The following is a 17173-nucleotide window of genomic DNA, read 5'->3' as shown; positions in this document are numbered from 1 at the left end:
GGCTGAGATGGATCATCCACTGGGCACTTTTGGCTGAAGATTGCTGTGAATACTTCAGCCTTATCTTTTGCACTGAAGTGCTGGGCTCCTCCATCATTGAGGATGGGGATATTTGTGGAGCCTCCTCCTCCAGTGAGTTGTTTAATTGTCCACCCCCATTCACCAATGGATGTGGAATGACTGGAGAACGTCGATCTGATCGTTGGTTGAGGGATCGCTTAGCTCTGTATATCACTTGCTGTCTCTTGTTATAAGTGCTGCTCAATTGATGAGAACCCTTTTATTTCCAGTGAGTTCAGACCCAGAAATTGAAAAGATTGTTCTGGAAATACAAGCAGGATCCAAAGCATCTTCAAAACTGATGCGACTTTCCGACAAACAGTTAGGACCAGACAGAATTCGCAGCAGTGCCGAACACCTGAGGCTGATGACAAGAGATTCAAAGGTACCTTCTGGTTAATAAATGTAGAGAATCTTCACATTGCACCTTCAATTCAACCCGGAGTCTTTCACCGGAATTCTACCGCCCCGCTCGCCACGGGAATTGGAGCGGGCGAGGGGCTGACAATGGGAAGGTCCATTGGAGCCGGACGCGATTTTCCGTTCACATAGAAACATAGAAAACTACAGCACAAAACAGGCCCTTCGGCCCCACAAGTTGTGCCGAACATATCCCTACCTTTTAGGCCTACCTATAACCCTCCATCCTATTAAGTCCCATGTACTCATCCAGGAGTCTCTTAAAAGACCCTATTGAGTTTGCCTCCACCACCAGTGACGGCAGCCGATTCCACTCGCCCACCACCCTCTGTGTGAAAAACTTCCCCCCAACATTTCCCCTATACCTACCCCCCAGCACCTTAAACCTGAGTCCTCTCATAGCAGCCATTTCCACCCTGGGAAAAAGCCTCTGAGAGTCCACCCGATCTATGCCTCTCAACATCTTATACACCTCTATTAGGTCTTCTCTCATCGTACGTCTCTCCAAGGAGAAAAGACCGAGCTCCCTCAGCCTAACTTCATAAGGCATGCCACTCAATCCAGGCAACATCCTTGTAAATCTCCTCTGCACCCTTTCAATCTTTTCCACATCCTTCCTGTAATGAGGCGACCAGAACTGAGCACAGTACTCCAAGTGGGGTCTGATGAGGGTCTTATATAGCTGCATCATTATCCCCGGACTCCTGAACTCAATCCCTCGATTGATAAAGGCCAGCACACCATACACCTTCTTAACCACCTCCTCCACCTGCGAGGCCGATTTTAGAGTCCTATGGTCCCGAACCCCAAGGTCCTTCTGATCCTCTACTGTACTAAGAGTCTTTCCCTTTATATTGTACTCCTTCATCCCATTCGACGTGCTAAAATGGACCACTACGCATTTATCTGGGTTGAAGTCCATCTGCCACTTCTCCGCCCAGTCTTGCATCCTATCTATGTTCCTCTGTAACTTCTGACATCCCTCCAGACTATCCACAACCCCACCAACCTTCGTGTCGTCGGCAAACTTACCAACCCATCCCTCCACTTCCTCATCCAGGTCATTTATGTAAATGACAAACAGCAAGGGTCCCAGAACAGATCCCTGGGGCACACCACTGGTGACCAACCTCCAATTAGAAAAAGACCCATCTGTACACACTCTCTGCCTCCTTTGGGCAAGCCAGTTCTGGATCCACAGGGCCGCAGCCCCTTGGATCCCATGCCCTCTCACTTTTTCGAGAAGCCTTGCATGGGGGACCTTATCGAACGCCTTGCTAAAATCCATATAAAACACATCTACCGCCTTCCCTTCGTCAATGTGTTTAGTCACATTTTCGAAGAACTCCACCAGGCTCGTAAGGCACGATCTGCCTTTGACAAAGCCATGCTGAGTATTCTTGAGCATACTAAACCTCGCTAAATGCTCATAACTCCTGTCCCTCAGGATCTTCTCCATCAGCTTACCAACCACTGAGGTTAGACTCACCGGTCGGTAATTTCCTGGGCTATCCCTATTCCCCTTCTTGAAAATAGGAACCACATCCGCAATCCTCCAGTCCTCCGGCACCTCTCCCGTCTCCATCGATGACGCAAAGATCATCGCCAGAGGCTCTGCAATCTCTTCCCTCGCCTCTCACAGTAACCTGGGGTACATCCCATCCAGACCCGGTGACTTCACAGGTCGAGCGAGGCCGTAACATCCGTTACAAATACTTTCAGTCAGGAAATCTGAAGCAAAGGCATCCATTGGGTGATTATCGGTCAATCTCAAAGTCGCAGAGAGAATCAGAGATATTTGTTTCGAGTCCAGCGATTTGTAAAATTAACTCTGTCTCTCTCTCTACAAATTCTGCCAGACATGCTGAGAGTTCACAGCATGTTTGTAGTTTGTATTTTCAGCATCTGCAGTGTTGTGCTTTTACCAAACTGTCCAATAGTTCAATAGGAGTGGAACAAAGTCCTTTGCTGCTGTGGAAAGGTTACTTTTCTGTGTACCATTTCCGATTCGTGGAAAATAACTAAATGAAATTCTTGCCATCATGGCCCCGAATATGTCTGACTTGCTGGAAATTGCCCGCCAAGCCCCTTTATCTGCTTTGATCTCCAGACTGAGAGATTGCGGTACAAAGAGAATTGAATTTAAAATGCGCTTTTGTTCACAGCAGAGAATGTACAACACCACTTGGTCCAGTTCCAGCTCCAGCAGCTCGGCGCGACAGTCAGGAAGACACAGCACTCGAAGCAGACCCCATTCAAGTAGCTCATCGGAATATATTCGGGGCAGAGATTCTGCAAGAGCCCTCCCCAGTGGAACAAGAGTCAGCAAGAGGAGAGGAAGCATGAGCAGCAGCAGCAGCAGCAGCAGCGGCAGCGGGAGAAGCTTCAGGCGCTCCCAAAAATACAGAAGCAGACGCATCAGTGGAACTTTGCACAGTCGCAGGGTATTGAGTAGTGGGATTCAGGTAAGTGCTGTTATGAGTCCTCCCAATAGCTTGAGATTTTTATGCCTCTGCTGGGAGAAAAGAAGACTTTCCATTGAGCTCAGATTACCCTTCTTCTGTCTCAGCAAGGCACCAACTTCAAAACTATACTCCATAGGGACTCAGGGTTGGTGTGTTGCCTACCAGGGGCTGGGGTCCGGGATGTGTCTGACAGGGTATTCAGGACTCTTAGGGGGGAGGGAGATAAACCACAAGTTATTGTACATGTGGGGACACACGACATAGGGAGGATAGGGGAAGGGGATATTAGGCAGGGATTTATGGAGTTGGGGTGGAAACTAAAGGCCAAGACTGACAGAGTGGTTATCTCTGGACTCTTGCCTGTACCACGGGATAGTTTAGAGAGGAATAGGGAGAGGGAAGGTTTGAATTCATGGCTGAGGGGATGGTGCAGGAGGGAGGGGTTCAGGTACTTAAGCAATTGGGGCTCGTACTGGGGAAGGTGTGACCTCTATGAGAAGGATGGTCTACACCTTAATCAGAAGGGGACCAATATCCTGGGGGGTAAATTTGCTAAGGCCATGCAGGGAGGTTTAAACTGATTTGGGGGGGGGGAGGGATCCTGAGTAGTGGGGCTGAAAGTGAGGGATGCATGGATGGGGACTGCAATGCACGGCATTGCAGAGGTGGGGTGGAGCAGGGTTTGAAATGTGTATACTTCAATGCCAGGAGTATTCGCAATAAAGTGGGTGAACTTGCAGCGTGGATCAGTACCTGGGACTTCGATGTTGTGGCTATTTCAGAGACATGGATAGAGCAGGGGCAGGAATGGATGCTGCAGGTCCCGGGGTTCAAATGTTTTAGTCGAAGTAGGGAAGGAGGTAGAAGAGGGGGAGGGGTAGCATTATTGGTCAGAGATTGTATCACAGTGTCAGAGAGGAGGTTTGATGAGGACTTATCTGTTGAGGTAGTATGGGCGGAGATTAGAAATAGGAGAGGAGAGGTCACCCTGTTGGGAGTCTTTTATAGACCTCCTAAAAGTTCTAGAGAGGTTGAGGAAAGGATTGCGGAGTCAATCCTGCTTAGGAGTGAAAGTAATAGGGCAATTGTTATGGGGGATTTTAACTTGACTAATATTGACTGGAATTGTTATAGCTCTAGCTCGTTAGAGGGGTCAGTTTTTGTTCAAAGCGTGCAGGAAGGTTTTTTGACTCAGTATGTAGACAGGCCAACTAGAGGTGAGGCTATATTGGATCTGGTGCTGGGAAATGAGCCAGACCAGGTGCTAGACTTGGAAGTTGGTGTGCATTTTGGTGATAGTGACCACAATTCGGTTACGTTCACCTTAGTGATGGAAAGGGATAGGCATGAACCTCGGGCCAGTGGTTTTAGCTGGGGGAAGGGTAATTATGAGGCTATTAGGAGAGAATTAGGAAACATAGGTTGGACTAGGAGATTACAGGGACTGGGAACGTCCGACATGTGGAGTTTTTTCAAGGAGCAGCTACTGCGAGTCTGTGATAGCTATGTCCCTGTCAGGCAAGGAGGAATTGGTAGGGCTAGGGAACCGTGGTGCACCAAAAAAGTTTCTTTGTTGGTTAAAAAGAAAAAGGAGGCTTATGTTCGGATGAGACGTGAGCACTCGGGTAGTGCACTAGAAAGCTTTAGATTGGCTAAGAGGGAGTTGAAGAGCGAGCTTAGAAGGGCTAAAAGGGGACATGAGAAGACTTTGGCGGATAGGGTTAAAGAGAATCCTAAGGCGTTCTATAGGTATGTCAAGAACAGAAGGTTGGTTAGGGCAAGTTTAGGGCCAGTTATAGATGGCAGAGGGAAGTTATGTGTGGAACCGGAGGAGATTGGTGAAGCATTGAACCAATATTTCTCTTCGGTGTTCACGCAAGGGGACATGAATATAGCTGAGGAGGACACTGGGTTGCAAGGGAGTAGAATAGACAGTATTACAGTTGATAAGGAGGATGTGCAGGATATTCTGGAGGGTCTGAAAATAGATAAATCCCCTGGTCCGGATGGGATTTATCCAAGGATTCTCTGGGAGGCAAGAGAAGTGATTGCAGAGCCTCTGGCTCTGATCTTCAGGTCGTCGTTGGCCTCTGGTATAGTACCAGAAGATTGGAGGTTAGCGAATGTTGTCCCATTGTTTAAGAAGGGGAACAGAGACTTCCCCGGGAATTATAGACCGGTGAGTCTCACTTCTGTTGTCGGCAAGATGTTGGAAAAAATTATAAGGGATAGGATTTATAGTTATTTGGAGAGTAATGAATTGATAGGTGATAGTCAGCATGGTTTTGTGGCAGGTAGGTCGTGCCTTACTAACCTTATTGAGTTTTTTGAGAAAGTGACCAAGGAGGTGGATGGGGGCAAGGCAGTGGACGTGGTATATATGGATTTTAGTAAGGCGTTTGATAAGGTTCACCATGGTAGGCTTCTGCAGAAAATGCAGATGTATGGGATTGGGGGTGATCTAGGAAATTGGATCAGGAATTGGCTAGCGGATAGGAAACAGAGGGTGGTGGTTGATAGTAAATATTCATCATGGAGTGCGGTTACAAGTGGTGTACCTCAGGGATCTGTTTTGGGGCCACTGCTGTTTGTAATATTTATTAATGATCTGGATGAGGGTATAGTTGGGTGGATTAGCAAATTTGCTGATGACACCAAAGTCGGTGGTGTGGTAGACAGTGAGGAAGGGTGTCGTAGTTTGCAGGAAGACTTAGACAGGTTGCAAAGTTGGGCCGAGAGGTGGCGGATGGAGTTTAATGCGGAGAAGTGTGAGGTAATTCACTTTGGTAGGAATAACAGATGTGTTGAGTATAGGGCTAACGGGAGGACTTTGAATAGTGTGGAGGAGCAGAGGGATCTAGGTGTATGTGTGCATAGATCCCTGAAAGTTGGGAATCAAGTAGATAAGGTTGTTAAGAAGGCATATGGTGTCTTGGCGTTTATTGGTAGGGGGATTGAATTTAGGAGTCGTAGCGTTATGTTGCAACTGTACACAACTCTGGTGCGGCCGCACTTGGAGTACTGTGTGCAGTTCTGGTCCCCACATTACAGGAAGGATGTGGAGGCTTTGGAGAGGGTGCAGAGGAGGTTTACCAGGATGTTGCCTGGTATGGAGGGGAGATCCTATGAGGAGAGGCTGAGGGATTTGGGATTGTTTTCGCTGGAAAGGCGGCGGCTAAGAGGGGATCTTATTGAAACATATAAGATGATTAGAGGTTTAGATAGGGTGGATAGTGATAGCCTTTTTCCTCTGATGGAGAAATCCAGCACGAGGGGGCATGGCTTTAAATTGAGGGGGGGTAGTTATAGAACCGATGTCAGGGGTAGGTTCTTTACCCAGAGGGTGGTGAGGGATTGGAATGCCCTGCCAGCATCAGTAGTAAATGCGCCTAGTTTGGGGGCGTTTAAGAGATCCGTAGATAGGTTCATGGACGAAAAGAAATTGGTTTAGGTTGGAGGGTCACAGTTTTTTTTTTTAACTGGTCGGTGCAACATCGTGGGCCGAAGGGCCTGTTCTGCGCTGTAATGTTCTATGTTCTATGTTCTATAGAATAGAATATAATCGAATTGAATCGAATTGAACAGATTCCACCCCCCGCCACACACACAGGAGGCCATTCGGCCCATCAAGTCTGCACTGACCACGATCCCACTCAGGCTCTCCTCTGTCTACCAGTTCGCAAATCCAAAATTGCCCTCGATCAATGGGGCTTTCAGGAAACCAATTTATTTCCCATAAGATCATTCCAGACCAGAGAGACAGAAATCTTCTCACCTCTCTGCCTGGGCTGGATTTAAACTACATCAATGAGAATGATAGGCCAGCTATTTATCACACTAACAAGCTCATCACCTCTCTCGCACTTAGATTGTGTTTTCACTTATTATAGCAATGCTGTGGAGATGCCTGCGTTGGACTGGGGTGGGCACAGTAAGAAGTCTCACAACACTAGGTTAAAGTCCAACAGGGGAGGTAGTAGCATCGTGGTGTTGTTACTGGATGAGTAATCCAGAAATGCAGGGTAATGTTCTGGGGTTCAGGGTTCAAATCCCACCACAGCAGTTGGTGAAACTTGAGGGCAGCACGGTAGCACAGTGGTTAGTGCTGCTGCTTCACAGCTCCAGGGTCCTGGGTTCGATTCCCGGCTTGGGTCACTGTCTGTGTGGAGTTTGCACATTCTCCTCGTGTCTGCGAGGGTTTCCTCCAGATGCTCCGGTTTCCTCCCACAGTCCAAAGATGTGCGGGTTAGGTTGATTGGCCATGCTAAAATTGCCCTTAGTGTCCTGGGATGCGTAGGTTAGAGGGATTAGTGGGTAAATATGTAGGGATATGGGGGTACGGCCTGGGTGGGATTGTGGTCATTGCAGACTCGATGGACCAAATGGCCTCTTTCTGTGCTGTAGGCTTTCTAAGTTTCTAAGTTTATTTGGTAACATGAGCTTTCGGAGAGCTGCTCCTTCATCAGGTGAATAAAGAGGTGGGTTCACAAGCAGGGCATATGCCATGATGTGGAGATGCCGGCGTTGGACTGGGTTGAGCACAGTAAGAAGTCCTGTTTGTGAATCCACCTCTTCATTCACCTGATAAAGGTGCAGCGCTTCGAAAACTCGTGCTGCCAAATAAACCTCTTGAACCTTAACCTGGTGTTATTATAGCAAAGATAAGCATCTAAACACAACACAGTAGACATTTTGTAGAAAGGAGTAAATGTTCTGATTCTTTATTTCAATATATTTTCACAGACACGAAGCCGGCGGCTCTTGGATCTTGCGTTCAGGCCATTGCAAGAAAGCCGGGTAAGATCATTCTCGGCTCAACCAGTTCTCAATTCTTACTCTGTGACATTTGGAAGGGGGATGTAATAACTGGAAATGAGAAAATGGCTGAGACATTGAACAGGTATTTTGTGTCGGCCGTCACAATGGAAGACACAAATAACATGCCAAAAATTGATGATGGAAAGATTATGGCAGGAGAGGGCGTACAAACGAAAGAGGTAGTGTTGGGCAAGTTAATGGGGCTAAAGGTAGACAAGTCTCCTGGTCCTGATGGAATGCATTCCAGGGTGCTAAAAGAGATGGTGGGAGATATCGCAAATGCCCTAGTGGTGATTTACCAAAATTCCCTGGACTCTGGGGTGGTTCCCGCAGATTGGAAAACAGCAAATGTGACGCCACTGTTTAAAAAAGGAGGTAGATAAAAAGCGGGTAACTATAAGCCGGTTAGCTTAACTTCCGTAGTAGGGAAAATGGTTGAATCTATCATCAAGGAAGAAAGAGCCAGACATCTGGATATAAATTGTCCCATTGGTAAGACGTGCATGGGTTCATGAAGGGAAGGTCATGTTTGACTAATTTGGTGGAATTCTTTGAGAACATTACATGTGCAGTGGACAATGGGGAACCTGTGGATGTGGTGTATCTGGATTTCCAGAAGGTTTTTGACAAGGTGCTGCACCAAAGACTGCTCCATAAGATAAAGGTGCACGGTGTTACGGGTAATGTATTAGCATGGATAGAGGATTGGTCAATTAATAGAACGCAAAGAGTGGGGCTAAATGGGTGTTTTTGTGGTTGGGCGATCAGTGACTAGTGGTGTGCCTCAGGGATCAGTGTTGGGACCGCAATTGTTTACGATTTACAGAGATGATTTGGAGTTGGGGACCAAGTGTAGTGTGTCAAAATTTGCAGATGACACTAAGATGAGTGGCAGAACAAAGTATGCAGAGGATGCTGAAAGTCCGCAAAAGGATATAGATAGTCTAAGTGAGTGGGTGAGGGTCTCCCAGACGGAGTACAATGTTGGGAAATGTGTGGTCATCCATTTTGATAGCAAAATGGACTATTATTTAAATGGTAACAAAATTTCAACATATTGCTGTGCAGAGGGACCTGGGTGTCCTTGTGTAAGAATCACAAGGAGTTGGTTTGTAGGTGCAGCAATTAATTAAGAAGGCAAATGGAATTTTGTCCTTCATTACAAGAATGGAATTTAAATACAGTGAGGTTATGTTGCAGCTGTATAAGGTGCTGGTGAGGCCACACCTGGAATACTGTGTACACTTTTGGTCTCCTTACCTGAGGAAGGATATACTGGCACTGGAGGGGGTGCAGAGGAGATTCATTAGGTTGATTCCGGAGTTGAGATGGTTGGCTTCTGAGGAAAGACTGAGTAGACTGGGACTATACTCATTGGAATTCAGAAAAATGAGAGGAGATCTTATAGAAACATATAAGATTATGAAGGGAATAGATAAGATAGAAGGAGGGAAGTTGTTTCCACTGGGAGGTGAAACTAAAACTAGGGGGCATGGCTTCAAAATAAGGGGAAGCAGATTTAGGACTGAGTTGAGGAGCAACTTCTTCACCCAAAGGGTTGTGAATCTGTGGAATTCCCTGCCCAGTGAAGCAGTTGAGGCTACCTCATTGAATGTTTCTCAGGCAAGGATAGATACATTTTTGAACAGTAAAAGGAATTAAGGGTTATGGTGAGCGGGTGGGTAAGTGGATCTGAGTCCACAAAAAGATCAGCCATGATCTTATTGAATGGAGGAGCAGGCTCGAGGAGCCACATGGCCTACTCCTGCTCCTAATTCTTATGGTCTAATGTTCTTCTGATATTTATGTACTGTGTGCAAACCATACTGACTGCACCCAGATTTAATCATTTGCTTTGTAAGAATACTGGTTAATATCTGTACAATTTAGGAATCATATTGTGACTTTGAAATCTTTACATTTTCACCCTGAAATTGAAATTGCAAACATAAAACTGGCAGTCAGCAGGAAGTGAGATAGCTTGTTCTCGGATTCCTGATCCACGTCTTGACATGATCAATTTGTAATTTGATTTTTCTCAGTACACAGTCCGAAGGACATCAGCAGGAATTATCCGTGCTTCAACACCGCGCTCTGGATCAAGCCGAATTACCAGGATAGGACGTGGCTCTGGCTCAAGGGCAAGTCGTGCCAGCCATGGTTCATCCATCCTTCGATCATCTGAGCAGGTTTGTCTGCGAGTCGCTGCAGGAACTATTCCAGAGGTTTGTGATGCTTGGGGATTTTTCTGGTCTGGGTGTTCATTGAGTAAAATCTGCATTTGTGTTCATCTTTGCAGCGCTATTTGATCGGCAGAGCGGGTGCACCTTCCCTGGTTGTCCTTCTTCGATCTCGGAGGACCGACGGCACACAGCGAGGCTACCAGCTGACTGGATACGGGAGGATGGATTCTCGGCTGCCCAGGGTACACTTGCGTGTGGTGGAACTGGATGAGAAGAGCAATTGGAGAATCTGTGCCGACGCAGCAATGCCTAGTTGGCACAAAGTATTGGTAATGGTCAATTCTCTAATAAATCACCTGCCTTTTGCAGACATTCTGTAGTGCCCACAGGTAAAGTGTCTCTTTGTCTCATTGGCATTTCTTTTAACCTTCTGTAGACACTGGCGAGATGGGGTGAAAACTGTGAGAGGTACAGAGTCTCCGTTAAGGTATCCAATGGACAGCTTGCAACTCACCCAGCAATTAAGGTCAAAATGCAATGGTCCAGGATAAACGAGATTCTGAAATATAATGCCAAAATGTGAGTATGCTGAACATCTCATTGTCTCAGTCTGCTCTTCACTCTTTCACCTATCCGCGATACTCACATCCCAAACAATTGTTTTCCCATCAGGATCGGGGACTATATTCCAGGATTGGCTTATGCGTTAGGATTCTCTCAAACCTACAGACGTAATCCTTCACGGCAGATTACAGCACTGGTAGCTCTAACGTCTCCAAGCACAATTGATACAATCATCAAACTGCCCAAGGTATTTCTTTATTCTTGTTTCACTGTCATTTTTGATTTGAGTTGATTTATTATTGCCACATGTATTGGTATCCAGTGAAAAGTATTGTTTCTTGCGGGCTACATACTCAAAGCATGCCGTTCATAGAGAAGGAAAGGAGGAAGTGCGGAATATAATGTTACAGTTGTAGCTAGGGTGTAGAGAAATTTCTGTGCTGTCAGAATCAGGAATCTTTGTGTTTCTCTTGCAGATGACAGCCTATTATCAGGGTTTGCAGATCCCCACATCATTGCCCATGCACTCAATAAGTGTGCGGGTGCAGCAGAAAGGATTCAGCAGCCTAGCGGAAATTCCAGACCTGTTTCTGACAATCAACCAACGTAATTAATTTTCCAAATGTCACATCTCAAGACTTTGTCGCGGCGATTTGTTGTGAAACTTGACCTTATTTTAATTTGAAACCCACAGGGAAAAGGACTGAAGTCTTGTCTGGTGGATTACCTTTGCTAACTTACTCAGTGGTTACACCGGCAATGTAGAAAATTCCTCCCTCCCCTCTATAGAAGGTGCATTAGCCCTCAAGGTTTTCCAGTCAATCACCTGCCTTGATGTGTAATTCGAAACATCAAATCCCAACCGAGCGAATATTATTGTAGTATTAATGAGAGAATAATCGACACATCATCATTCTGGTGCTGCTCTGCTCCTATTTTAACACGGTTTTAAATTGCCTATCTTATAAAGGTTAAACAATCCATCAGAATAAGGGCCAAAGGAATGTGACCATGTCGGCATGAGTCTCATCAATTATCATTTCTAATTCTATGTAACCTGCAAGTAAAAATGTTGAACCCGTGTGAAGGCTACAAAGTAATTCAACAAACAAAGAACAGTACAACACAAGAACAGGCCCCTTGGCCCACCAAGCCTGGGCCAATCATGATGTCTTTTCCAGACTAGCTGCCTGTATCCCTCAATTCCCCCCTGTTCATGTGTAATCCAGACATGTCTTAAATGTCGCTAACATATCTGCCTCAACCATCTCACATGGCAGTGCATTCCTGGCCCCCACCACCCCTCTGTGTAAAAAACCTGCCCCGCACACCTCCAATGAGCCTTTCCCCCCTTACCATGAACTGGTGCCGCGCTGTAATTGTCATTTCTGCCCCGAGAAAAAGATTCCAACTGTTCACCTTATCTATACCCCTCATAATTTTATAAACCTCCATCAGGTCGCACATCAGCTTCTGTCTTTCCAGGGAGAACAATCCCAGTTTATTCAATCTCTCTTCATAGCGAATAGCCTCCATACCAGGCAAAATCCTCATAAACCTTTCCTGTATTCCCTCCAAAGCATCCACATCCTTCTGGTAGTGTGGTGACCAGAATTGGACACAGTATTCCAATCTGGCCTTACCAACATTTTGTATAACCATAACACAATTTGCCAGCTTTGAAACCCGGTGCCCCGGCCGATGAAGGCAAGCGTGCCATATGCTTTCTTCCCCACCTTTTCCACCTGTGCTGCCACTTTTAAGGCTCTGTGGGCCTGTACTCCCAGATCTCTCTGTGTGTCTATGCTCCTGATGGTTCTGCCATTTATTTTAGAGCTCCCACCTGAATTGGATCTGCCAAAATACATCACTCGCTTTGTCCAGATCAAATTCCATCTGCCATTTCTCTGCCCAATTTTCCACCCTATCCATATCCTACTGTATTCTTTGACAATCTTAATCACTGTCCGCAAATCCAGCAATTTTAGTATTATCCTCAAACTTGCTAATTGGACCAGCTACATTTTCTTCCAAGTCATTCATATACATTACAAACAACAGAGGTCCCAGCACTGATCCCTCTGTAACACTACTACTTACAGAACCCCATTCAGAAAAACACCCTTCCACCACTACGCACTGTCATCTGCGGCCAAGCCAGTTCTGAATTCATCCAGCGAGTTCACCCTTGATCCCGTGTGATTTAACCCAAATACAAAAACACTGAAGTCTTATATGGTGGTTAAATTTGTTAATTCGGTGGCACATCGGCAATGTAGTAAATTCTTTGAAAGTATTATTTGATTGTTCTGTAGGTCAGTGCACTGTAGAAAATGAACTGGTTTGGTCCTTTGATGAGGACGAATTGAAGCATTCACTCACCAGTAGGTGCCACTATGTCCTGGCCCAAGACTGTTCAGCATCTCCAAGATTTATACTGATGATGAGACGTGCTGAAATTGATCCGAGTAAGAAGGAAATAAAACTGGTGCTGGCTTCAAATAATGTGTAAGTTTCATTCTCTTTGACCCCCAATATCTTTAACGTCTATTTCTGGATAAAGTGATTCTTCCATTGAAGAGGAAGTAAAGTTATCAGACTGGGGAATGGCAGCTTGTGTGATAATTTAATATACCTGATAATTCCATACCACCAGACACAGGAAACTGGGCTAGAGCAGGCTCGGAATTAGTGATGCAAGGTGGTTTTAAAGACACCAACATTGCTCATGAGAATCCAGATGTGCTTTTAAAGCTGTAAGAGCTGGAAAGATTACTTAAAATTATTCAGTTAACCAGGGGCTGGGTAAGGAATACTCCATGTTCACAGAGCGCTCAAGTTCCATTGCAAGAATGGCTGCATTTCTGAGACTTTCTTTTTGCATGGAATTATTTCAGACTTCTTGAGAACGCTGAGGATGCGAGATATTTGCTTGTTCTCTTTTTACTCGTGTTATTTGTTTCTGGCAGACGGGAGGTGGATATTTCAGAATGCTGAATGACAGGGATTGCACTGCTCCTTTAGAATTAACAAAATTAATGCAGGTACATCTTTCAGGAAGTTGAACAGTTGGTTGGGGAGCATGAAGGGGAATTGCAGGAAAAAATGAACTTGATTATTTGAATGTCTCTTTTGCACTACATTGTCCAATGCTTTCGCACATTTGTAACTGATTTAACAGGATTTGTGAATTTGATTTGAAACAGGATTATTGAAGCAATTCCTACACAAAGTGGAATAAAGTTTTTGGTTAATGGTGCAGAGAGAGACTTTAACCAACAGATTCCAGAGGCACCTGGTAAGTAAATCTTCTGCTCTTGTTTATTTGCCAAGAATTTATAGTTAGGCAAATATCTGCATCAGATTGCCCTGTTCACCATCATCACTTACTCTATGTAATATGATAGGCCACAAAAGCATTAACTGGAAAAGATTGACTTTGAGTTGTTTCGGAACTGAGGGATTGTTTCCCCTTGCTGGTGAATCGGGAACATCAGGACGCAGTGTCAGGATTAGTTGGCCATCATTGAGGATGGAGATGATGGGAATTTTCTTCATTCCAAGGGTTGTGAATTTTGGGATCCTCTACCACTGAACTTTTTGGGTGCTTCACCATTTCAGGCTGAGTGAGACAAATGTTTGGGAATCAAGGGTTATGACAGCAGAGGGGAAAGACCAATGGTCAGCCATAAAAATATTGTATGGTGCAGCAGACTTCAGGGGCAGCATGGCCTGCTCCTTGCAGAGTTCAAAGGGTAATGCTGACCAACTATTGAAAATAGAAGTATCTCTATGTGGGAGATGCCTGTGAACCTTTTTCCCTGTATTCAACTCAGTGTCAAAATAAATAGCACAGCACTTTACTATGGTATTTTACCAAAGAAAATAACATAATAGGCAGTCATTATCAACCTCTTCAATCTCTGAGTTTTTCTCCATTCCTTCACTCAATGTACAGTTCAGTCCACATTCCAAATAAAACTACCTCAGTCACAATCATTTTTAGTTGGGAAGTTATTTGCTTTCCATGTAATCTTAGCAGCAGTTGCTCAACATATATGGTCAGAAAATGGAAATAGCTGATTGGAAAAGTGGATATCTGTCTTATTCTAGCAGTTCTCGTTCAGAAGGAAGGTGCCGGAATTATTTTAGAAGCATCATCAATCAATATTGACCGATTGTACTTCGATGGAAAGAGAGTGGAGGTACCTCAGGAGAATGAGCAAATTACAGCTTCAAATATTAACTCTGAACTCTGGTTGGTCGACTGATTTATTTCTTTACCCTTTGCGTGTAGATTGTACTTAATCAGATGATGAGTAAGACATGTGGTATTTGTGGACAAAATAATGGTGAGCACAAAATGATGAAGCCCAATCAGGAGCAAGCCAGGGATGTTGAAGATCTTTTTGAATCGTGGACATCTCCAGGGCAATCCTGTACAGATGGTAAGAGAATTTGAAATCATTTTATATTATATGCTGTCCCTAAACCATCATCTTTCTGCATATTTCCACAGGAATAAACTCTACTTTGTTAAATTTCAGACTGCAAAGTTAGACGAGAATTTGTGCAATTTGGAAAATTAGTTGAATTTGAAGGACTGGAATCCAAATGTTTCTCGGTTGAACCAGTTCAACGGTGCCTGGAAGGATGTTCACCCATTGAAACACGCTCTCAGGTGGTCAACTTCCATTGTGTGTCATCCGGTAAGTGTGTAGCACTGATGTATATTCCTTTCACTGCCAAATAAATTCAAAATATACTTCAGTTATACTGGATAGAAAGAAATGATTCAGCCAAATATTCCAAGCAATGTTTATGTTCCACTCGAGCTCCTTCTCATATTTCCTCATTTAAATCTATCACCCTAACCCAATATTCGCTTCCTGCTCATACATTTGTCTAGTTTCCCCTGAAATGCATCTATATTATTTATTTCACTCACTCCCTGTGTTAACCATCCCACCTTCTTATCATTCTTTGCTTCAATAATTTTCGTCAGATTTTTAAAAAAGGTTTTTATTTATTAGTCACAAGTAAGGCTTACATTAACACTGGAATGAAGCTCCTGTGAAATTCCCCGAGTCGCCACACTCTGGCACCTGTTTGGGTCAATGCACCCAACCAGCACGTCTTTCAGAATGTGGGAGAAAACCGGAGCACCCGGAGGAAACCCACGCAGACACGGGGAGAACATGCAAACTCCACACGGACAGTGACCAAGCCGGGAATCAGGCCCGTGTGCTTCGCGCTGTAAGGCAGCAGTGCTAACCACTGTGCCACTGTGCTGCCCGTAGATCAGACTTGACGACTATATTATAACGATGACCTCTGGATATTGCGAAAAGAATATTAAGCAGTGAGGGAATTCTATTTATTTTTGCATTGTTAAATTCTCTTGTTTCAACGATCATTGGTATCGGACCCAGAGCTTAGAACACATATTCTCATAAACCCACCTGGGATGTTGTTCAGAAAGAAGCAAAGCTGTGATTATCAAATCACTGAGGGGTTGACATTTACTGAACACACAAAGCAGCAAAAGTTTGCTTTTTAATGAAGCGCATTTTGTATTTTTGCTTTTAAATTCCACATGCCCAATCTTTCAATGTTCATTCCACTGATTTGCGCTTCCTTCCCTGCAGCTGCAAGCCAAATGGTTCCCTTGGTTACCTGATTCCTTTTGATTGAGATGTTTAATTGAAACAGATTAAGATGATATTTACATACGGAGGGGGAAATGGTCAGTTTTATAATATATTCATACTTTACACTGATTCTCTCCCTAATGCTACACTTTCCATTGACAGATTTCACTGTGAGGGACAATACAATGTTCAGTAGGAAGTCTCCAGACGTGCGACTCTCAGTAGATTCCCATAGCGACTGCATGTGCAGGTGTGCATAAAGGCATCTGGTTACCTTGTCTTCAAAGAGGATACATGAGCTCTATATTCATTTGTGAATTTGAAATAATTTGTAAATGATGAACTAGTGTTCACAAGATGAACTAAATATTCTGTAAATTTAACATTCTGAAATGTTCTTTCAAATGCAACAATAAAGGTTTAATTTCTCAGCAAGGTAAAACAAACCGTTGAAGAATCATTTTTGTACTTAGTTCGGATTCACCACTCAAGGAAAGTGTTTTGTCACTTACAGTCTGTCACTTACAGTCAAGAAGGCATACGGCATGCTTGCCTTCATCAGCCGGCACATTGAGTTTAATCATTGGCAAGTCATGTTGCAACTTTATAGAAGCTTTGTTAGGCCGCACTTGGAATATAGTGTTCAATTCTGAATGCCACACTGCCAGAAGGATGTGGAGGCTTTGGAGAGGGTACAGAAAAGATTTACCAGGATGTTGCCTGGTCTGGAGGGCATTAGCTATGAAGAGAGGTTGGAGAAACTTGATTTGTTCTCACTGGAATGATGGAGGTTGAGGGGAGGCCCGATAGAAGCCTACAAGATTATGAGCGCCATGGACAGAGTGGATAGTCAGAAGCTTTTTCCCAGGATGGAAGAGTCAATTACTAGGGGGCACAGGCTTAAGGTGCAAGGGGAAGATTTAAAAGAGATGTGCGAAGGATGTTTTTTACACAGAGGCTGGTGGGTGCCTGGAGCTCGCTGCCGGGGGAGGTAGTGGAAGCAGATACGATA

At 44.6% G+C, this 17173-nt stretch overlaps 1 protein-coding gene across 3 annotated transcripts in view; it reads left to right on the top strand.

The window, feature by feature from the left end:
- The window catches only part of LOC144497567 (vitellogenin-like), a 45793-nt gene extending 29201 nt beyond the window's left edge, over positions 1-16592 (top strand). Inside the window, exons 22-35 of one of the 3 annotated variants that reach the window (XM_078218995.1) lie at positions 291-445; positions 2649-2945; positions 7689-7742; positions 9806-9952; positions 10063-10275; positions 10383-10525; positions 10619-10757; positions 10987-11116; positions 12826-13018; positions 13717-13808; positions 14624-14715; positions 14808-14958; positions 15058-15219; positions 16324-16592. In XM_078218995.1, coding sequence (XP_078075121.1) covers positions 291-445; positions 2649-2945; positions 7689-7742; positions 9806-9952; positions 10063-10275; positions 10383-10525; positions 10619-10757; positions 10987-11116; positions 12826-13018; positions 13717-13808; positions 14624-14715; positions 14808-14958; positions 15058-15219; positions 16324-16421 — 2066 coding nt within the window. In that variant the 3' untranslated portion in view covers positions 16422-16592. Of the gene's footprint in view, positions 1-290; positions 446-2645; positions 2946-7688; positions 7743-9805; positions 9953-10062; positions 10276-10382; positions 10526-10618; positions 10758-10986; positions 11117-12825; positions 13019-13716; positions 13809-14623; positions 14716-14807; positions 14959-15057; positions 15220-16323 lie in introns of all 3 variants that reach the window. The other 2 variants (XM_078218996.1, XM_078218994.1) reach the window with 2 other exon arrangements.
- Positions 16593-17173: the final 581 nt, after the last annotated feature.

This window comes from Mustelus asterias, chromosome 8, assembly GCF_964213995.1.
Source record: "Mustelus asterias chromosome 8, sMusAst1.hap1.1, whole genome shotgun sequence".
Lineage (NCBI taxonomy): Eukaryota > Metazoa > Chordata > Chondrichthyes > Carcharhiniformes > Triakidae > Mustelus > Mustelus asterias.
This window is presented reverse-complemented; position numbering and strand designations above follow the sequence as displayed.